The 23,518-nt window shown below is 41.9% G+C and overlaps 1 protein-coding gene across 1 annotated transcript in view; it reads right to left on the bottom strand.

The window, feature by feature from the left end:
* Window positions 1-812: 812 nt before the first annotated feature.
* Window positions 813-23,518, bottom strand: part of LOC126174889 (uncharacterized) — an 89,773-nt gene continuing 67,067 nt past the window's right edge. The window contains exons 3-5 of the mRNA XM_049921312.1: window positions 12,830-12,967; window positions 6,251-6,436; window positions 813-1,094 (exon numbers count right to left, since the gene is read on the bottom strand). Coding sequence (XP_049777269.1) covers window positions 867-1,094; window positions 6,251-6,436; window positions 12,830-12,967 — 552 coding nt within the window. The 3' untranslated portion in view covers window positions 813-866. The remainder of the gene's footprint in view (window positions 1,095-6,250; window positions 6,437-12,829; window positions 12,968-23,518) is intronic.

Genomic DNA, 23,518 nt, shown 5'->3' with positions numbered 1-23,518 from the left:
AGCAGAAATAGAGACGATATTGCAAACTGGCAATAACAAGAAAAGTATACTTCAAAATGAGGAGTTTGCGAGTCTAACATAAACTTCAGTGTTAGGAATTTTCTGATTGTATTTCTCACAAGTATAACCATGTACTGAAGTGGAACGTGGACGGTAAGCAGTTCACACAAGAAAGAATAGAAGCTACTAAAATGTGGTGTTACGGAAGAATGTTGAAGATCTGACGGGTAAATCGAATAAGGATTGAGGGTGTATCGATTCGAGTTCGAAGAAGACAGACATTTTTGACACACCTTAAAAGAAGAAATCGGTTGATAGGACACATGCTGAGTCGTCACGAGATCTACAATTTGGCAATGAAGGGAAGCGTGAAAGGTAAAAATTTTAGAGGTAAATAAAGGTTCAAATACAGCTCAGATGGATACAGATGACGAGGCTTGCACCGAAGGTATCATAGAGGAGATTTTCGTCAAACCAGTCTTCGGATCTAAAGACCATGAAACCAACAACAACCATGCCAGACTTTTGCAGAGCTGCTGATATCTTGTCGCGTCGTTGTTCTGCGTACTGCTGGTACTTTTTTTACCAGATGCTGGTCGTTTGACTGTGTAGAAACCGAAAAGTGAGACAAAAACTTCCATTTCTACGATCCGGTTTCCCAAGGAAACCCCTTCTGAAAGCCGTGCGCCCCATTGGGTTACTTATTGTCTTATAATATGTCATAAATAATGTATTATTAGAATAAAAAAGATTATTTACAATGAGAATAAGTACTTTAATCTATTCTACCGAGTCAGAGAACAGTAGTAACTGCCTTGAGAACTTGGAAACTTGCTACAATTCCAATTGCAAAATTGTAATTCGTGTTACAATGCCCTTAGCCGGGAGCGATCTGTCCTGTTAACAGAGCTGTCTTCTGTCGACGTTGCAGAAGTGCCTGCGGAATCTCCGCCGAGCAGAGGTCCCAGGCGCGGCACCAGCGACTCGATGGGCTCGGTCGTGGTGAAGGAGGAGGCGCTGATGTCCAGACCCAGCTTCGCCGCGATGAACGGCTTCGCCGCCTCCACCAGTTGCTGTTTGCGTTCCGCTGTGTTCTGTGTGAATAGCCAACAGTTATTTTTACAGCGGTGCCCTGACTCACAGCATAAACTTATTAGTATATTTACAATATGCTACTCACGAAGGTCGTTCAGTAAGTACTGTCCCTCAATTTTTTTAAAAGCTATTAATATACATGACAAACGTCCTTGTTGGTGCCTCACATTTGATGCTTGTTCTGTGTGCCAGTGAAGTTTCGAACCGTTCTGACAGATGGCAGAGCTGTAGTACACAGTCGAAATGGCGCCTACATACGACTCACGCTGCAAACAGAGTGCTGTTATTGAATACTCGTGTGCATAAAAAGAAACCGTGGTGAACATCCATAAACGTTTGTGTGCACTGTATGGCGATGCTGCAGTTGATAGGAGTACAGTTGGGCGATGGGTAAAGAAAGTTACAGCATCAGGGAATGCAGAAACATTGCTCCATGATAAGTAACGCTCGGGACGTCCTGTCACAGCCACTGCTCCAGACGTGCTGAATCGCGCGGATGACATTATTCGTGCCGACCGACGCATCACAACTTAAGATTGGCTCTGTTATCGGTCAGCATAGTAAGTGCGTCTACAATGAGCGAGGCTCTCGGATATTCAAAGAGGTGCTCATGGTGGGTTCCACGAATACTCACAGCGGACCACAAGATTCAAAGAAAGGCCATTTCATCTGAATTGTTGGAGCGTTTTGAGACCGACGGAGAGGCCTTTCTGTCATGCATCGTTACGGGGCACGAAAGCTGGCTGCACCACTTTGCGCAGGAAACAAAAAGGCAGTCCATGGGGTGGCACCATCCTCATTCACCACAATGGAACAAATTCAAAGCAACTTCATCTGCCGTAAAAGTCATGGTGCGGTCTTCTGAGATTGTGATGGCGTCATTTTAGTCGATGTGATGCCCAGAGGGTCAATAATTAATTCAGAGGCACATGTGAGGACTCAAGAACCTTTTCCAACGTGTTAGATCGGTCAAGAATTCAGCAGAAATTTTGCTCCAGCATGATAATGCACACCCACACACAAGTCTGAGAACCCAGAAAAACATCGCCAAATTGAGTTGGATATCACTGCCTCATCCACCCTACAGTCCAGACCAGGCATCCTCGGACTTCCATCTCTTTGGGCCGCTTAAAGATTCTCTGCGGGGAACACAGTTTGAAGATGACGAGAGTGTCAGTCAAGCAGTGAAAACATGGCCACGCCTACAGGACAAGAGTTTTTACCATCTGGGAATACATGCTCTTCCATAAAGTTGGCTTACGTGGAACAATAGGACATACATGGACAAGACATGTTGATGTATATTCTCACCAAATTCTGATTCTTAACAATAAATATGTTCTGAGACAAAAAATGTGGGGCATTACTTATTGAACGAACCTCGTATTTTACATTCATCTTGAGAAAATTATCGGGTTTACTCTATTACACTCAAAAATAGATATTCAAACATCCACGAGGCTTTCATATTTTTGTCTGGGACGAATTGTTCCATAAATAGATTTAAAATTAGCTCCAGTCCCTCAGGTACGGCCAAGATATTTGGGAGATTTCCCTTGCTTATAACTCAAATACCGGAACTGTAAATGCTCTCCTAAAAACATCGTATTGGTACTCCCTAAATCCCGTTATCGATCACTGCGTTAGGGTCTAGAACCATTCTACCTACATCTACATCATACTCCGCAAGCCACCTAACGGTGTGTGGTGGAGGGTGCTTTTGGTACCACTAACTGATCCCCTCTTCCTGTTCCAAGTGTCAATGGCGTGTGTGAAGAATGAGTATCTGTGAGCCTCTGTATTAGTTTTAATTTCTCGAACTTTCTCGACGTCATTTTGCGAGATGTATGTGGATGGAAACAATATGTTGTCCGACTAATCCGGAAAGCTTTATCTGCAAATTTAAATACCAAACCACCCTAAGATGCACATTACCTCTCTTGTAACGTCTGCCAACGGAGTTTGTTGAGCATCTCTGTAACGCTGTCGCACCGATTAAACGATCCAGTGACGAAACGAACCGCTGTTCGTTGGATCTTCTCTATCTCTTGTATCAGTACTGCCTGCTAAGTAACCTGTACTAATGAACAGAACGCAAGGACCAGTCGAACAAGCTCCTTACAAAGCACTTCCTTCGTGGATAAGTTGTACATTTTCTTATGATTCTTCCTATGAATCTCAGTCTGGCATCTGCGTCTCCCACTATCTGCGTCTCCCACTATCAACATTGTTTTACGTGTCATTCATCTTACTTTCGTACTGAATAGTTACACCTGGATATTTTACGGAAGATACTGTTCCCAGCAGTTTGTCTTCAATACTGCAGTTGTACAGAAATGATTTTTTTTCTATGTGTGCGCCCTATGTTAAATTTATTCACGTTCACGGTCAACTGCTAAAGGCTCCACAATACATCAATGCTCAGCAGGTCATTCTGCAAATCGATGTGTGCTCTGGCGTTACTACTTAGTTACAGACAAACGCGTGATATGCGAAGAGTCTTAAACAGCATCTGACGCATTCTAATCTGTCATTTATATACACCACTGCACATTAAAATTGCTACACCAAGAAAAAATGCAGATGATAAATGGGTATTCATTGGACAAATATATTATACTAGAACTGACATGTGATTACATTTTCACGCAATTTGGGTGCATAGAACCTGAGAAATCAGTACCCAGAACAACCGCCTTTGGCCGTATTAACGGCTTTGATACGCCTGGGCATTGAGTCAAACAGAGCTTGGATGGCGTGTACAAGTACAGTTGCCCATGTTGCTTCAACGTGATGCCACAGTTCATCAAGAGTAGTGACTTGCGTATTGTGACGAGCCAGTTGCTCGGCCACCATTGATCAGACGTTTTCAATTGGTGACAGATCTGGAGAATGTTCTGGCCAGGGCAGCAGACGAACATTTTCTGTATCCAGAAAGGCCCGTACAGGACCTGCAACATGCGGTCGTGCATTATCCTGCTGAAACGTAGGGTTCCGCAGGGATCGAATGAAGGGTAGAGCCAAAGGGCCTTAACACATTTGAAATGTAACGTCCACTGTTCAAAGTGCCGTCAATGCGAACAAGAAGTGACCTAGATGTGTAACCAATGGCATCCTATACCATCACGCCGGGTGATACGCCAGTATGGCAATGACGAATACACGCTTCCAATGTGCGTTCACCGCGATGACGCCAAACACGGATGCGACCATCATGATGCTGTAAACAGAACTTGGATTCATCCGAAAAATGACGTTTTGCCATTCATGCACCCAGGTTCGTCGTTGAGTGCACCATCGCAGGCGCTCCTGTCTGTGATGTAGCGTCAAGGGTAACCGCAGCTATGGTCTCCGACGTGATAGTCCATGCTGCTGCAAACGTCGTCGAACTGTTCGTGCAGATGGTTGTTGTCTTGCAAACGTCCCCATCTGTTGACTCAGGGATCGAGACGTGGCTGCACGATCCGTTACAGCCACGCAGGTAAGATGCCTGTCATCTCGACTGCTAGTGATACGAGGTCGTTGGGATCCAAAACGGCGTTCCGTATTACCCTCCTGATCCCACCGATTCCATATTCTGCTAACGGTCATTGGATCTCGAACAACGCGAGCAATGTCGCGATACGATAAACCGCAATCGCGATAGGCTACAATCCGACCTTTATGAAAGTCGGAAACGTGATGGTATGCATGTTTCCTCCTTACACGAGGCATCACAACAACGTTTCACCTGGCAACGTCGGTCAACTGCTGTTTGTGTATGAGAAATGGGTTGGAAACTTTCCTCATATCAGCACATTGTAGGTGTCGCGACCGGCGCCAACCTTGTGTGAATGCTCTAAAAAGCTAATCATTTGCATATCACGGCACCTTCTTCCGTCGGTTAAATTTCGTGTCTGTAGCACGTCATCTTCTTGGTGTAGCAATTTTAATGGCGAGTAGTGTACATTGTAAACAGTAACGGTCTTATCATACTTCCTTGGGGTACTCCGGAAATTATCTTGACATCTGTCAACTTTGTTCCATTAAGGGCGATGTGTTGCTTTCTGTCCACAAAGAAGTCTTGAAACCAATCGCAAATCTCGTCCGATACTCGATAGCTCGTTTTTCTCCACTAACTGGCAGTGCGTGACGTAGATTGCAGTTTCGTATCTTGTATCAGACAGTTGAGATCGTAAAAGTTGCCCGTGTGACAATGCTGCGTGCTTACAAAAGTAAGTAGGGTGAGTTGGAAAGATATAGCCTTCCTCACAGAAATCGTAAATGGGAAATAAGCTTTAACAAGGCTAGCCGAGTGTATAAAAGTCACAATGGAACCCTGATAAACGAGATTCATGGTTGGATTAGCAAAACAATTTTTAGTGCTAATGAAGAAGTGTGTGCGTTTCTTCGGTATCTCACAAAGTAAATTGTTTTACTCTAATTGTCCTTAAACTTTCTTTGTGGGTTGCCCTGGAATTAGTATTAAAATTTATTTATTCTAAGATCTATTTTAAAGTTATTGATAAAATTTCTGAACAATTATAGTCTCCCTTCAGTTGTAATCAATCCATAATTATCACATAATAAATAAATGGTCAACTTCACTATCAGGTGGGATAAAATTAAAACACAACCATGATCTGTTGGAGGAAAAGGTAATAAAAGCACTCCGTCTTCACCCTACAAGAGGTCCATCGGGACCATCCGACCGCCGTGTCATCGTCAGCTGAGGATGTGGATAGGAGGGTCGTGCGGTCAGCACACTGCTGTCCCGGTCGCTATGATGGTTTTCTTTGACCGGAGCCGTTGCTATTCAGAAAAAGATAATAACGACCAATCGTTTTATTAGCGAAGTTCACCACCTATGCTCTGAAATGAAAAGAAATAATTTTCTTGGTTTAAGAACTATTTAATTTTAAAGCCCTAAGTCGGACAACTTCACCCCACTTGACAGTATGTACGAAAGAAGAATTACATCGACTTTCTGTGGAGGTTATGCACAATAAAACACTCTACACTGCATCCCTAAATTTATTCAAAAGTATTTCGCTAAAAGAATAGCTGGGTTATTTCAAGTATTTTCATTTACGGTTGTCAACATCACAAATTTATTTACCAGCTAGTCCACCCAGTCGCAACTGTAGTAATACATCTCTTAATATTTGCAACTCACCAGGAAGACGCTACCGATAATCTTACTGATACTGCTGGTGATACGGTAGCCAATCAGGATCAGGTCCCCAGGGACATCCAGTTTCACGCTTACACGGTCGAACTGCGGCACTTCTGTCGTGGTGGTGACCAGTGGTGGTGGTGGTGGTGGTGGTGGTGGTGGTGGTGGCCGCGTGCCCCTGACGCTCTGCAACACGCAACGTAAATTGCACCAATTGTACACCCCTAGAGAGGTTTCCCGTGGTCGATGCAAAAGAGCTCTAAGACGCCTTACTTAAAAACAAATGGTGGTAAATGAAGATGGTAAGGAGCTGAAGCTAATGAAATAATTTACGAAATATCGACAGAGGTCAACGTTCATTCTGACCAATACGCAAATAATTACTTTAAATCTTAACAACACATCGTTGATTTGTCATCACCTTGTAGCTTTTACCATTCATCAACATCATTTACTTGGAACATTAATAAGTTAAAAGGTAAATGATTGATAAAATTACAAGACACCAGTAGCTGAAAAAATACGTCTAATTACGACCATCAGATTTACAAGAGCCAAAGAGAATTATTTGGCAACAATCAAATAATTTGCTTGAAAAATTAAACGACAATGAACCAAAACATGACGAGTACTGCCCACCACGGGACTGAACGATATCTGGTGCTGTTACCGTCATGACGCGCTAAGGAGAATGTGTGCAGGTTGTCGTTTAGTAAACTTTCACGGCGTAGTAATTGATGATTTTCATATCGGATCTCTAGCGGGAACATAACGTCACTTTGACACAATATTTCGGCCCCTACTGAAATCTAGCTATCTGGCAATATTACAATCAGATTCAAATGGTTCAAATGGCTCTGAGCACTATGGGACTTAACATCTATGGTCAGCAGTCCCCTAGAACTTAGAAATACTTAAATCTAAGGACATCACACAACACCCAGTCATCACGAGGCAGAGAAAATCCGTGCCCCGCCGGGAATCGAACCCGGGAACCCGGGCGCGGGAAGCGAGAACGCTACCGCACGACCACGAGCTGTGGACTATAATCAGAGATAAGGGGGTATCCTTCAAGTAAGATTTGGAACTCTGTTTTGTTTGAAATTAAAAAACAACGGTCTTTGTTTCGGTCGTCAAAAGGTGCCAACAGTGTTTGGTATCGATTCGTCATTTCCGCGAGTTTTTACCACCAGTGCGCTGTCGTGCTTTGCGCTATGTTCGTGCAGACACAGTGGACCGTCACGCGTTGTATAATGGAGCCACCGCTGTGTCTTTGATTTCAGTTTTGGCGAGTTAGTGCCACGGCTTACTCATCTGACGATGGCGGCCAAGTGGACCGCCGAAATCTTGCGTTAAATTGACGTTATGTTCCAGCTGGAGACGTGATATGAATATCATCAAGTATACAGGGTCACTCCGAGATGACGTTCCAAACTTTCAGGGATTGTGCGGAAGGGTCATTTTATCAAGTTGTGGTAAGGGCTCCTGGTCCGGAACGACAGGGGCCAAAGTTCGAAAATCTTTGTGACACCTCTGACAATAGAATTTCATATACCGGTACTGATGTTGATGGGACTGAAAGATAGGCTACGCCGAGAAATGGTAGCAAGAATCAAAACAAGGAAAGTAATATCTTGTAAACATGGTATCAAAAGATACAAGCCTGAAGAGCTATGGACACTTGTTCAGTGGAAGAGATTTGTTTCCCAGTATCGAAGATATCTTAAGATACTCTTTAGGTACGAATTTTAGAGCACATACTACAATCTCTGAAGGTTGTCTGCCCTACAATCTTAGAAAAAGAAATGTACTGGTATCTGCATTCCACTGTCAGAAATATCAGAAGGATTTCCACTTACATCTTTAGCTTCTGGACTGGAGTACTTTACCTTTTTTTACCTGACGCCGGTTCGGCGACTTGCGGATCGATAATGATGAAATGATGCTAACAACCCAGCACCCAGTCGCTCAGCGAATACAGTCTCCCAACCACCCAGAAACCGGACCGAGCCTCCGTTTGTGTTCAAGAATCATTTCTGTAACAATCTCATTATGATCAAATCTACAGGTAACAAATCTAGCAGCACACTTCTGTGTTGCTTTGATGTCTTCCTTTACTCTGATGAAGTAAGGATACTGTACACACTAACACTACTATATTGTTCTACGGCATTTGCTGTCTCCTTTGCAGATCAACCAAACTTTCCTAAAATCCGTGCAATAAACCGAAGGCGATCACCCGCCTCCGAGCTACTGTCCTTACACGCTCATCCCATTTCATACCACTTTACAACTTTTGTCAAGATTCTTAATTGTGTGACTATGTCAAGCATATCAGTCAGCCGTGTTGATTATTTTGCTACAGAGGCCGATTAGAGATGGGGAAATCCGCGGACGCCAATCGCTTTGATGAAGGGCAGATTTTTATGGCCCGCCAACTGCGAACTAACATTTAGGAGACGATGAAGCTGATCTGATATTCGCGTGCTGCTGTCGTGGGCATCTGTGGAAAGTGGTTGTAGAACGAAGAAACGAGGCGTAGACCACAAGTTGTTCGACATCCATGTCTTGTAACAGAACGAGGAGATCCAAGGCTGACGAACGATTACAATGCAGGTGCCGTCACAAGTGTTTCGGAGCACACTGCCCTGCGCACACGTTGTACAACAGGGGGCTCCAAAGTAGGTGATGGCTACGTGATGCCATGTTGACCAAACGACATCGCCAGTCTCGACTGCACTTGGTACAGGATCATCGAGATTGAACTGTATAGCAATAGACACTAGCATTTAAGGCTCTTGGAACAATGATACTAGCTCCCAGGCATTGTTTAAGTAACTGAAAAAGGAAATGTTGCTGATGTATGACGTAAGAGGTGGAGTGAGATGCATACATTTTTCGATATATAAATATTGTCAGTTGTCGCAGCGATCCTCAATAGTAAGCTATAGTGCACTGTATTCAGATTCCTTTTAGAACTATTTTCTTTAGTAACTATGGTATTAATTAATGCAGATAAGCTACTTAGTGGACATTTGGCTTGTGGCAATAATGCGCACAGAACTAAGTGTTTCAGGTTGACAATAATACTAGAATTTGGAGAGCCTTAAGGAGTGAGTGCACCTGTATAAATCAGCTGTAGGCAGGTGGCCACACGGTTAACATGTTAGTTACACCGCTTGCATGTAATTATCTTAATGAATAGTGTGTCTCCATGTAGTGCTGAGTGGAGTGTTCATATGGGGACGTAATTCACGTAAATTATTTTGCGAACGTCTCAATTGTAACGCGACAGAAGTGTGTGGCATGTGACATTGCAGACATCACATTATTATATTACTTATTAACATGTTAGTTACACCGCTTGCATGTAATTATCTTAATGAATAGTGTGTCTCCATGTAGTGCTGAGTGGAGTGTTCATATGGGGACGTAATTCACGTAAATTATTTTGCGAACGTCTCAATTGTAACGCGACAGAAGTGTGTGGCATGTGACATTGCAGACATCACATTATTATATTACTTATTAAAAGCTTACAGCTTTTATTCAAATAATAAAAGCTGTTGTAATCCCTCTTTTGCAATTTGATTTCTCATTCATTAATTTTGAAAGCCTTACATCTACACGCACACTCAGCAAATCACCATCGGATGTATGGCGGACTGTGTTTTGTACTATTAGATTTCCTTTCGTGCTCCACTCACAAATAGAGCAGGGGGAAAAATGACTATCTATATGTCTCCATACGAACCCTGATTTCTCTCATCTTCTCTTCGTGGTACTTGTGCGAAATGTATGTTGACAGCAGTGCGATCGTTCTGAAATCAGCTTCAAACGCCGGTTTTATAAATGTTCTCAGTAGTGTTCCACAAAATGTACGTCGTCTTCTCTCCCAGGTCTCCACTTGAGTTCATGTCGCATCTCTGTAACAATCTCAAAATTATTGAATCTACCTGTAACAAAACTAGCAGCACACTTCTTCATTGCTTTGATGTCAAATGGCTCAGGACGGCATTTAGCTACAAGCGCTTTCAGTGCTTGCTCTGGTCACTGAGGTTTGATGATACTTCAACGAGAAAAGAGCAACTTACAATTTACAAAAAACCGCGATCTCCACTCTGCATTTTTGAACAACTGCAGAAATAACTACAGCCCATGGGAGTTCACAACAATAGACGAAATTCTTGGATTAAAGACTGTTTCTGCATGAGGAAATTGTGGGCATAATGTTCTCGTAACAGTATGTGTAACCTGTAGAGAGCTTGTACACGAGGGGTCATAGCAGAGGCAACTGAGACCATGGAGCGAGCCGAATTGGGTGCCATAATTGCTCAGCACAGCGAACGGCAACGCAAGTGATTCTGGGAAACAGTGTTCAGAAGTTTATACCTGCAGAGGGACTTCTGGCTGAAGCTGTTTCTTCCACTGGTTTGCAAAACATTTTACCTGGGCGAGACACCAGGCCATTGAGAAAGTCGGCTGGCTCGCTGAAAATGGATGGAGAAAGCTATTTAAGAGAGATTGCATTGAACTGAGATTTTGTGCCTACACTGGGAAGGTCATAGAACTCAATGCATTCGCTTGGTAGAAGCTGGGATGATATGGACAGAGCAACTGGTGTACATGTCTAGTGGAAGTAGCACTGTAACCTCCCTGAAGCCAGGAAGTTGTCAGGTTCTTTCAGTGAGCGGCAAAAATATTTGACAGGATCGACTGTCTGGGAAGCTTAACAGCTTCTTTCAGAAATTAGAAATGGTCGGCCCAGAGAGCTTAGATCACTCTTTAAATGATGTCTAGGGTACCATGTAGGTAGATATTTTTTGCCAAGATGTGGCCATGCTTACTGTGAGAACGGCGCTTCTCTAGTCTAATGTCTGCTTTTTTCATAGAAGAGAAATTTGGAGGCGCTTATTGGCTCCTCTCAGTATATGCAAAGGAGATGCTTGCTCCAAAGCTTGGGAACCCTAGTGCTGTGTCTGGATTGGCCAGCAGAAGAGTCAGGAGGGTAGATTCAGTGATTAGAGCATAGTTAGATTGGTTGGTGCAATGCGGGGGTAGTTTTTTATTTTATTTATTTGCTAATTCGATTGCCATACAGAGGCTTGGTGGAAAGTGGTTGTGATTATTACATTTCGTCTTCAGACCTTTCGCTAGTGGGTGAGACTTGTTGTCTGTATCTTGTGGTGGACTACGAACCTGTGGCAATTTCCAAGTGTATCGACAGTGGAACTGCATATCATTTTGGGCATATTGTGTGTCACATAGGTGAACTTGATCTCCCTGAGTCGGTCGTCTGGTGTTTGACATTCCAGAGTGCACCACCGTGCCTGTGAATCAAATTGCCATCTATACGATTCTGTGCACAGCTTGTCCAGTAGTGTTTGGATGTATTCTCTTTCAAATATGAATCTATGCAAACGCAGAGTTTTCGTTGAGGGGGGAGGGGAGAGGGGGAGAGCGAGAGAGTGTGGAGTGAAAGAGGGGAATGAGGGAGAGAGGGGAATGAGGCACAGAGGGGAATGAGGGACAGAGGGGAATGAGGGATACAGGGTAATGAGGGACAGAGGGGAATGAGGGACAGAGGGTAATGAGGGACAGAGGGGAATGAGAGACAGAGGGGAATGAGGGAAAGAGGGGAATGAAGGACAGAGGGGAATGAAGGACAGAGGGGAATGAGGGACTGAGGGGAATAAGGGAGAGAGGGAATGACGAGAGGAGAGAGTGTTAGGGAGAGAGTGTGAGCGAGGAGGGCAGAGAGGGAGGGAATGAGGAAGGGAGGAGGTGGATAAGATGTTTATTAACATAATCAGCTGAAATACGTCACTGAAACAGCTGCAGCACAAAACACCACAGCCAAATAAGAAACTGAGAAGCTGTCTAGGGAAGCGAAGCTCAGTGGAAGCTGGAAATGTCTTCACTTGTAGAATGAAGTAGCTTTTCCTCCAAAACTCATATTATGCAATAGTTCATTCCGGAACACATGAAATTGTCCAATTATTAAACTTTAATTAGCCACTAACCTGCCATTATTTTTCTCTTTCAGAAGAATGTAAGACTGTTGTTGAAAGTTAGGGTTTAACATTTCTTCGGTAAGACAGTCGTTAGAGTCGACGCGTAAACTTGGAATAGGTTATGATGGAAAAGAAAATAGGACAAGAAATGTTTAAGGGAACCTCTTCTCCTCTATTTAATTTCATCAACGTAAACCTAAATCTGATAGACAGGGCTTGGATGTGAAGTCCACTCCTCTCGAGTGAGGGAGCAATTAACGCTCAGCCATGAGGAATCACCCGGGGTCATTCCATTTAAAATCATGAGATGGGTCTGGAAGAAAGGATATACTACAAGCTTAAATCTATAAATTTTTGGCTATTAATATTACCAGTATTGTATGAGCTTGCCTAAATAGTAATTTTTGTGCATCCTAGATATCCTCAAGTCATTACAACTATCATCCTGGACCCACTCTTTTGGCTGCCATTACTTATTTGTATTTATAGTGCATGAAGACAACATTTCATTTAACCATTTGAGTAACAAGCCACAGCAAAAAGGACCCGTCCGGTAGAGACTTACCCCAAAGATAGCATTCAGCGCAGTTTGCTTGAATCCTAAGCTGCTGCCTACTTTGAGGCTGTAGATCTTTCGCTTCTTGCGGTTCAGAGAATCCCAGTACTTTACGGAGGCCACGGGCGTCGCTTGGGAGAACGTCGGCTGCAACATGCGTGCACACACAAAGCGATGAGTCCTAAATGTATTGACAGTCCTCTGCTGTTCTAATTTCAGAACGTAGTTCATGTTCAAGTCAGAGCATATTAAAAATCTTAAAGACATTGTAACTTAATGAAATACTCATTTTGTTGTAATACTTTAACTGTAATATACCTTCCACCTGTTTAAAAGTGCACAAAACTGCAAAAAGCTTTTTATATTTGAAACAACCTAGAACGTACTAATATGACTTCAGATCCAGATGTTGCATTGATTTCTGTTGCGGGCTTCTGGTTTAATGTAATGGTCGAAAATGATAACAGATTTAACCGCAATGATGAAAGGTAGTACTTGCACCATGTTGTTGCATGTAGTCTTTGTTACATGCTCAAATGGTTTCGAAACATAGTCTATAACTTAACATTTAAGTACGTGGAAATTTTTGTATTGTTACTTTTCTATTATCGTGGTTGAAAAGATATACATTAATGCCCAAAAACTTTAAACCACTAAAAAGAAAAATGGAAAATGACCAGACCAACAGTCACTGTAGAATAACATCAAGATTTTCCAACAAACCTGAGTTATATTTTACGAGAAGAAAAGCGGTAGTTTTTGGTTCGAACCGACATAATACACTGCTGGCCATTAAAATTTCTACACCAAGAAGAAATGCAGATGATAAACGGGTATTCATTGGACAAATATAGTATACTAGAACTGACATGTGATTACATTTTCACGCAATTTGGGTGCATAGATCCTGAGAAATCAGTACCCAGAACAACCACCTCTGGTCTTAATAACGGCCTTGATACTCCTGTGCATTGAGTCAAACAGAGCTTATGGTGTGTACAGGTACAGCTGCACATGCAGCTTCAACACGATACCACAGTTCATCAACAGTAGTGACTGGCGTATAGTGACGAGCCAGTTGCACGGCCACCATTGACCAGACGTTTTCAATTGGTGACAGATCTGGAGAATGTGCTGGCCAGGGCAGCAGTCGAACATTTTCTGTATCCAGAAAGGCCCGTACAGGACCTGCAACATGCGGTCGTGCATTATCCTGTTGAAATGTAGGGTTTTACTGTGATCGAATGAAGGGTAGAGCAACGGGTCGTCACACATCTGAAATGTAACGACCATTGTTCAAAGCGAACTCAGTTCGAACAAGAGGTGACCGCGACGTGTAACCAATGGTACCACAGACCATCACGCCGGGTGATACGCCAGTATGACGATGACGAAAACACGCTTCCAATGTGCGTTCACCGCTATGTCGCCAAACACGGATGCGACCATCATGATGCTGTAAACAGAACCTGCATTCATCCGAAAAAATGACGTTTTGCCATTCGTGCGCCCAGGTTCGTCGTTGCGTACACCATCGCAGGCGCCCCTGTCTGTAATGCAGCGTCAAGGGTAACCGCAGCTATGGTCTCCAAGCTGATAGTCCATGCTGCTGCAAGCGTCGTCGAACTGTTCGTGCAGATGGTTGTTGTCTTGCAAACGTTCCCATCTGTTGACTCAGAGATCGAGACGTGGCTGCACTATCAGTTACAGCCATGTGGATAAGTTACCTGTCATCTCGACTGCTAGTTATACGAGGCCGTTGGGATCCAGCATGGCGTTCCGTATTACCCTCCTGAACTCACCGATTCCATATTCTGCTAACAGTCATTGGATCTCGACCAACGCGAGCAGCAATGTCGCGATACGATAAACCACAATCGCGATAGGCTACAATCCGACCTTTATCAAAGTCGGAAACGTGATGGTACGCATTTCTCCACCTTACACAAGGCATCACAACAACGTTTTACAAGGCAACGCCGGTCAACTGCTGTTTTTGTATGAGAAATCAGTTGGAAACTTTCCTCATGTCAGTACATTGTAGGTGTCGCCACCGGCGCCAACCTTGTGTGAATGCTCTGAAAAGCTAATCATTTGCATATCACAGCATCTTCTTTTTGTCGGTTAAATTTCGTGTCTGTTGCACGTCATCTTCGTGGTGTAGCAATTTTAATGGCCAGTTGTGTAGTATAAAACAAAGGATCAGACCCATAACGTCTCCCTTTATTTTTAGTAAAACATATAATGTAATGTCGTAAAGAAGCAATAAGGACTTTTTCTTCACAAAGAGTAACCATCAGACTCCCTGAGATATTTCAGACGTATAGCGCAGTCTCGTCAGCACTGAATGAACTAAAGCCCTCCTGTCGATTTCGAGACGACAGGATATTTCGTCTTAGTCCAAGATAAAGTTGACAAAGTGCAGTTTATTAGCAACAGGGAAGACACCTGACCTTAATAACATAATGGAACCAAAATACGAGTCTAACATAACTGTCAGAAAAGTTTACATCTGCCTCAGAAGTAGCTGTGTACCAACGGCTCAGAGCAAATGTTATGAAGGTCAGATGTCTGACATTGAGTTTTTCAATGTGTCTGTTAAGCTCACGACATTGCAAACACTGGCCAGTTTATTGTGAGATCAGTAACGTTGGTATTGACCATGAATGAAAGGGAGAATGTGGTCGCTGCGGATTCATAGCCAACTTCACTTCGAGGATTCTCTGTACGGAAACCAATACAGCCACTGGAACATCGTTAAGCGAAAAGACATTGGAGGTGTTATGGTTCTGATGTGCAAAATAATCATGTTTCATAGGCTTACTAGTTTCGTAATTTCTTTGGTGGTCGGAAGTCACTTAACAACCGGAGGTACAGAGATGAAGTATTGAAGCTGCGTTTACTGCCTCTTTCCAGTGAAATGCACTGGAGAACATATTTCTGACAGGTGAATTGACACCTTGGATTGGTCAATCATCACGGTATTAGATTCGCATGGAGCTTATCTAGAATATATTTGGTACACGTATAGCAGCTCGCCAGTCGTCATCAGTGACTCTTCTCTTACACATTCTGACGGCTTTTCTTCAAGAGTGCGATCGTTTGCCAATAGATTTTCTAAATATCCCGTAAAGAGTGAGTCATATAGCTTCCAAGCATGTGAATAACTAACGGTAACCATCTGCCAGTTATCTGTTCGATCATGAAAGTGTTCCGGTTTTGATACCCATTCATTTTTTCTAAGTTCTCTAATTCTCTCCATCGTATGCCAATATCTCTTAACTAACTATCCTCCTGGGAAATTTTCGAAATTCTGCTCAGGAAATATATTCTCCTTTTTAGACTATGCTTCTGATTTGAACACTAATGCAGTATATAAGATTTAGAGGTGGTGTCATTTTCACGTTAATCACCACAAATCTGCGAAAAACTTTGCTTCCAGTTTCAAGCTCAAAGAGCTCCTTGCTATATCCCTTTATAATGCATTAAACAGAAAATTTTGAAGTAAAATATTTTTCATACTCATTGTCAATATCTTAAATTTGCTGAAGGCAGCTATTTATATTCTGCTCCAGTATCTGCGGTGCTTGCAGCCGATATTAAAAATGTTGGAAAAGGTAAAGAAACTGTTAAGTGGCGTAGAAGAAATAATTTATCTTCGTTGCACTGCGAGATACAAGAGGGAGTTCTATAGAGGAGACAATAGCTACAATAGCTATTTGTAACGAATGTATTAAACTGGATTTATACTTTCGTGCCTTGACGATTATAATTTTAATTTTCCAATTTCTCATATTTTACATGTTTGCTTACTAGCAAGCAGTTTTTGCTTGATGATATCTGCCCATTTGTCGATATCTGTGGAGTAGTTACTCCTGCCTTAGCTGCAATATTTTACGTTAACGACGTTATTCGGGGTTAATGGTGGCTCGACCAATAAAAATTCAACGCTGCCAGTGCTGACAGCCTGGCTACTTTTTCTTTGAAAAAAAAAAAGAAAAGTAATAACAAAGATCCTATCCCGTTCGATTCCGTTTTTGTCTGTGGCGTGGTGTGGTTGGTAAGGGGGAAGTGTGTGTCGTCTGATATACAGTGAGGCAGAAAGAGCTGTGGATGATTACGACCTGGATTTGTATGTGAAAACTTATGAGAAGTGCGATCTGCGTTTCTCTATGCATGAGTGGTGGCAAATGAGGTAATTTTTACTGCAAATGTGCTCCTTTGAGCCACTGATGTAATGTGCTCACGTCTGTACTGAGCCACTGCAAATAATTTGGTGGCATAAGCGGATTAGTTTAGTGTGGCGCATTTGATTTGTAACCGATTAGTGTAAATCGGTTCATTCATCTACTGATTCTTCGCATTTTCGTTGCATTCCTGAATATTTTGTGAGTGAAATCGTAGTCTTGCTGGGATATAGCCAACACGTGGTTCTTGTAACATGAGTTACGTTCTTTCGTGTAAGAAACTACCTTTGGCTCCAACAAAAATCAAGCGATACAAGCTATTTTCACTGTTATTCCAAGACTGCCTATCATAAATCGAAGGTAAATATACGACGATTATTTTCAAGGAGCCATGTTGCCATGGTCTTAAGTTATTCAGTAATGTTGATCGTTGTGCAATCATTTGCCTTCAGCAAAGTTATTTATTCAATAGGCATTGCTTTTCATGATGTGCATTCATTCAGAGAGCGTAAGATTGATTGTAGTGTTCTAGTAAGATTCTAACAGGTTCCAGATGGTACGTTTTTATCGAAACCTTCAGCACAATACATATGTCATGTTCCATGCTGAATTCTTCATCTATACAATAATTTCGCGTTTTTTGTAGAAAAGTGTTTCTAATCAAACTAAGAGCTCAATGTACTTGTTTTGCCTATAAGCTAAGACATATTAAAGTTTTCCTAGGTGAAATGGTAGTTATTTTGTTAGAAAACTTTAACATTATTGAATTAAGCATTATCTATGCCAAGTTTAACCGTTTCCTGTAATAAGCGTTTTCTATGTTAAGTTATTCATGAAATGAAGTCACATGGCACTGTAATAATACAGGTATTTTCATGTGCCAAAATTCATAGAGGCAAAATGGCGTTTAATCAGGGCATTTTTCTTTGTTTTTCAGTGTTCTCTCAGAGTAATTTAAACCACAGGTGCATTACAGTTTCTTCGAATTCCGCTTATCGCTTCGGAGGCAGGATGGTGAGGCACGCTTACATCGACTCTGAGCACAGGGCTATATTCTAAGAAGTTCTAAATATAAACTGTATGAAAATCCCTTCAGTGCTTTATCTGATGTGCTGGTCCTTTCCTTTGCTCAGGTATCTGTTTTTCCCCACTAGACAGTGCCATGAGTTACTCCAAAATCGTAACACAACACACGCATATGTTATACTAACACATGTAAATCCACCTGATGATGGCGGTTTTAACCTACGAAATGCGTTGTGGATATAAGTAAAAAGTTACTGGTGACAAACTTATTGTTTCATTCGATATCAATAACAATCATGGTAAAGTTGAACCTAAAGTGTAGGCATTTAAAGTTAATCCACCCAGTCTCGCAATAAGGCTATTTTCGATTACAAAAACACCTCAGAAAAAGTTACAGAGACGCTAGCACGTTCACTTCAATAGAAATTGTCACAAAATCAGCTTTATTCCAATCTATGTCAAGACTGACGTCAGAACAACAAAAACACTGCAAAGAAAACATTAAAAAAACGAATGAAAACTATGAGTGAACGACAAACAGAACTTTATAGTAAAAAACAAGGGTTCAGAAAACAGCCTTACAGAAAAGAGCTACGTTTGGGAAAGTTAATTTATAGTCTTCAATATGATTCCATAACTGAAAAATTAAGAAAGTATACCAAGTTTATTGTACAGAAAACGAAAGCCACGCGCGGGAAAAAGCTAGCTAAACTTATGAAATAACAGTTACCTCCCAGATTGAACGGAAACAGCTGAAAGAAACACACATTCTACACACCTTTTCTCAACAGCACCGACATAACATTCACTGCAGAAGAAGAGGCACTGCTCAGCAAATGATTAAAACACAACATTCAAGCTACACTGTACCAAAAGAAGCAAGAGGAGATCATCACTAGTGTTAGACTGATTTCAATCATGCCTTTAAGAAGCAAAATGACAGCCTGCCACAAAATAAATGAAATTGTTAAGAAGGAGGCTGTAAAACCATTTCCATTTCAAGAAAAGAAGAAGCCCTCACATATACCATTAAGACTAAGTTAAATATTAAGTTAAATATAATGCAATAAATGTGAGACAAGGTCAATGAATAGAGCAACATACATAGAAAAAAACGCAGATTAAACGTATCTGAAACAACATAAATTTCATACTCGCCATCCAAGAAGTAAAAAACATTGTAGTAATAAGTCCACAAGCACCTTGCTTTAGATCACAACCAAAGAAACAAAAAAATGGGATCCTCATGAGGCCCATAGCGAACGGTAGAAACAGCTCAACACTCACTCTCAACAAAAAGCTCTTCAAAATTCTCAAAGAAACACACACATTCAATAATAACAAAACACTGAAAACCACAGCAGAATTTACTAAACATAGAAGTGACTGATGGAGCCACACGTGCCTCATTTGACACATAAAACCTTTATTCCTCTGTGCCAATAAATTCCGCATTACAGATAATTAATGCCAACCTACAAAAGCACAAAAAATACCCTCCACTCACATTACTGAACTAATGGATACTCTCCAACAACTAATTCAAATTCAACAATAAACTCTACAAACAAACAGGTGTTCTAGCAATGAGCTCAGACCTTTTTGAATCGTTAGGTACAGTATTTATAAACAATTCAGAAGAGGAAGTCCTGAATTACAATCGCCACCTCCTGAAAAACATCATTTACTACTACAGATATGTAGATGACACCAGCATTTTAATCATTGGCACAAAAGATATCAATGGACTGAACCAGTTATTCAACAATTCCCATAAAAATATAAAATTCACTCTTGAACTCCAGCTGGTGACAGTATTTTTTGGAACTCACCGTTAGAATAAAGAATAATAGACACCAGACTGAAATTTATTCGCAGCCTTCCAAAACACATACTACTACCCTCAGCTCCTCCTGTCACTCCACAATCCATGAAACGGCAGCAGTCCAGTACATGATCAACAGAGCAATCCAACTACCACTCTCTGAAATTGAAATAATAAAACAAACAGATATTGCAAATAGCTGTAACAGCTCCATATAAGACATCCTAAAACACTCGACAGTGGCAAAGAAAGCACATTACAAAAAACAAAAGGAAAATAACGTCTCCCATACGGTCCCATTTCTAGGTAATGTTTGATATCAGATCGCCACTGTCTTCAAACAAAACCACATAACTATATCCCTTACCACTGACAACAAGATTGGGCAGAAGTTACTTTACAACAGCAACACAGGTAATCCACTTCAACATATAAATATAAAACGACATGGATGCATCCGCGATCTAAACACTGGCACCTTCTGGATTATGTGATAGTACGGAAAAAAGATCTTGGTGACGCACTGGTCACACGTGCAATGAGAGGCGCTCAGGGATGGACAGACCATCGACTCGTGAGGTCCAAATTAAAGATAACTTTGAAGGCACCACGCCGAGCTTCACACAAAATACCAACAAAATTGTCCTGCAAAATCTTAGCCAATGATCAGACTATGAGAGCACAACTGGATGAAAAATTTGGTGTCGATGGCCTTTTGATATCTGAATCTGCCCCTGTGGATGAACAGTGGAGTGCATACGCTAGCAGACTGCGTGGCTGTGCTTCAGAAGTCTTGGGAAAGCCTCAGAAGAAGCACCAGGACTGGTTTGACGACTCAGATCCAGAGAGCAGAAAGCTAATTAATGATTTCAGAACCTCTCTTCGCACCCCTGATGATAACGAGCGTAGAGTAGCGCATTGCAATCTGAAAGTGAAGGTACGTGCTCTCAAAGACAGTTGGTGGGCAAATAAAGCAAATGAAATACAGTTATATGCCGACACACACCAAACGGGCAGATTCTTTGAGTCCCTGAAAACTATCTTTGGTCCAAGAGTTGGGAAGATAGCACCAGTCTATAACAAAGCTAAAAGTTGTCGGCTGACGCAACAGAGTGACATCCTGTCTCGGTGGGCGGAACATTTTAATGACGTTCTTAATCCCGACCATCAGACAACCGATATTCCATACATAGAAGCACTTGAAGACCTGCCAGTTGAGGAACAACTTTCGGATGCCCCTTCCTACGATGAATTCATTTCAGCACTGGCTAAGCTGAAAAATGACAAAACAGCAGGATTAGATAACTTGCCATCAGAGCTATATAAATATGGGGGGCCAAACATCAAGAAACCATTGCTTGCTCTGATCTTAAGGATTTGGGAGTATGAAATGATTCCACTAGACAGGAAAGATGCTTGTATTTCCTAGATCAATAAAGGCAAGGGTGACATATCTGACTGCAGCTCCCACAGGGGCATTTCTCTTCTCTCAGCAACGGGAAAAGTCCTTGCCCACATAATTAACACCCGGTTAACACACTTTGCAGAAAAACTGCTACCAGAGACCCAGTGTGGCTTTCGCCCAAACAGAGGCACAGTGGATGCCATATTTGTTGTCAAACAAATGCAAGAGAAAAGCTTAGAGCAACATCGGCCTTTGTTCATGTGCTTTGTAGACCTGGAAAAAGCTTTTGATCGTGTCCCACGGGAAGCTCTCTGGATCATACTAAAGAAAACTGGGTGCCCTGACAAAATTGTCAGTTTGATTCGGCAGTTTCATGAAAACATTATGGCAAAAATCCGCCATGAGGACAAGCTCTCAGAACAGTTTCCCGTGACATGTGGTGTAAAACAAGGCTGTGTTCTGGCTCCCACACTCTTCTCACTTTACTTCGCAGTTGTTATGAGAGACGCGACCAAAGCCTGTAGTAATCAAATTAGTCTCGACACAAGGACAGACAAAAGTGTCTTCTACATCTCTCGCCTCAGAACAAAAAGTCGCGTAACCAAACTATCCATCTTAGAGATTCTCTACGCGGATGATGTATGCATGATGGCTAATTCTTGCGAAACTCTTCAGACTTACATAAATCTGCTAAATGCCTCCTGCAGAAGATTTGGCTTAGCCATTTGCATCACTAAGACGCAAGTTCTCACACAGCCACTTAGAGGTCTTAATGCAGATGACTCCAGTATTGAGATAAATAACAAACCCTTGCAAAATGTGTCAAATTTCAAATACCTGGGAAGCCAAATTAGAAGTGACAACAGCCTGACAACGGAAATCGCAGCGCGTATAGCCAGCGCAGCCTCAGCTTTCGGTAAGCTTAATGACAGAGTATGGAAATAACATTATCTCAAACTACAAACAAAAATTGTAGTCTACAAAGCAGTAGTATTATCAACCTTACTCTATGCCTCGGAAACCTGGTGCTGTTACAAAGCTGACATTAAGAAGCTAGATAAATTTCATCTTCGATGTCTGAGATCAATTCTGCGCATCAAATGGGAAGACCGTGTCCCAAACACGGAGATTTTGCGCCGCGTGAAGCTGGCTGGTATTGAAGCTTTAATAATGAAACATCAACTGAGATGGAGTGGTCACATAGTACGCATGGATGACAGTAGGCTACCTAAAGCGGTGTTCTACTCGCAGCTCTCGTGCGGGAAGAGGAGGAAAGGTGGTCAACACCTGCGATATAAAGACACCATTAAATGCCACCTCGCAGCCTGTGGCATTCCAAGCAACCGTTGGGAGGAGCCAGCATTGCGCCGTTCGGAGTGGCGATCAACTGTACATAAGAGCATCGAACAGTTCGAGCAAAAGCGTCTAATGAACCTGGATGCTAAAAGAGAGCTCCGAAAATCTCAGCTCAAGCCGGTCTACACGTATACTTACAGCTCTGTTGGTCAACTTCACTGTGCTTCATGCAACAGGATATTCAAAGCGAAATTCGGATTCGCGAGCCACATCCGAGCCTACCACAACAAGGACAGAGAAGACTGACGGAGTCGCTGTCGCCGGACACGGCGAGGAGGACATCATCATCATATAGATGTGTACAAAATCAAATGTTTGGACTGTGACTATTTCTACATAGGCCAGACAGGTAGGTCGTTTGAGATTAGGCATCCTTAAAACACTCCAAACATACAAACACCAAAGAAAACAAGTCGAATAATCCATCATAAATTACAACTTTTACAATAGTACCACCTCTGTTTTCAACAACAGCCTACATTATTGAATTTAGAAAGTGCTCTCTTTCTCTCTCTCTCTGCTTCCATACTTTGTTTGACTCCTATTTCTGAATCACAGACAAAATTGTTATCTGTATGTAATTTTATCAAAGTTGACTCATAACTACATATTGTATTTAGGGTATGCAACATTTCACTTGACAAAATAGACCAGTTTGAAATTCAACTATATAAACTTGACAGAAAATGATTTGAATAACTCATGAAATATTTGTTCCAACGTATGTATTCAGCAACTCAAATATCTCCACAAGCCTTTAAAACTTATTTCAAAATAATAATGTTATGATATTGTCTATATTCTTTGTACTTAGAGATGATGTTTCTAATTTGCTAGATGTTCTTTGCATCTGATAGTTTCCAGATACCATCTTTGTTTACAAAACATGACGGTTTACA

Source organism: Schistocerca cancellata, chromosome 3, assembly GCF_023864275.1.
Source record: "Schistocerca cancellata isolate TAMUIC-IGC-003103 chromosome 3, iqSchCanc2.1, whole genome shotgun sequence".
NCBI lineage: Eukaryota > Metazoa > Arthropoda > Insecta > Orthoptera > Acrididae > Schistocerca > Schistocerca cancellata.
This window is presented reverse-complemented; position numbering and strand designations above follow the sequence as displayed.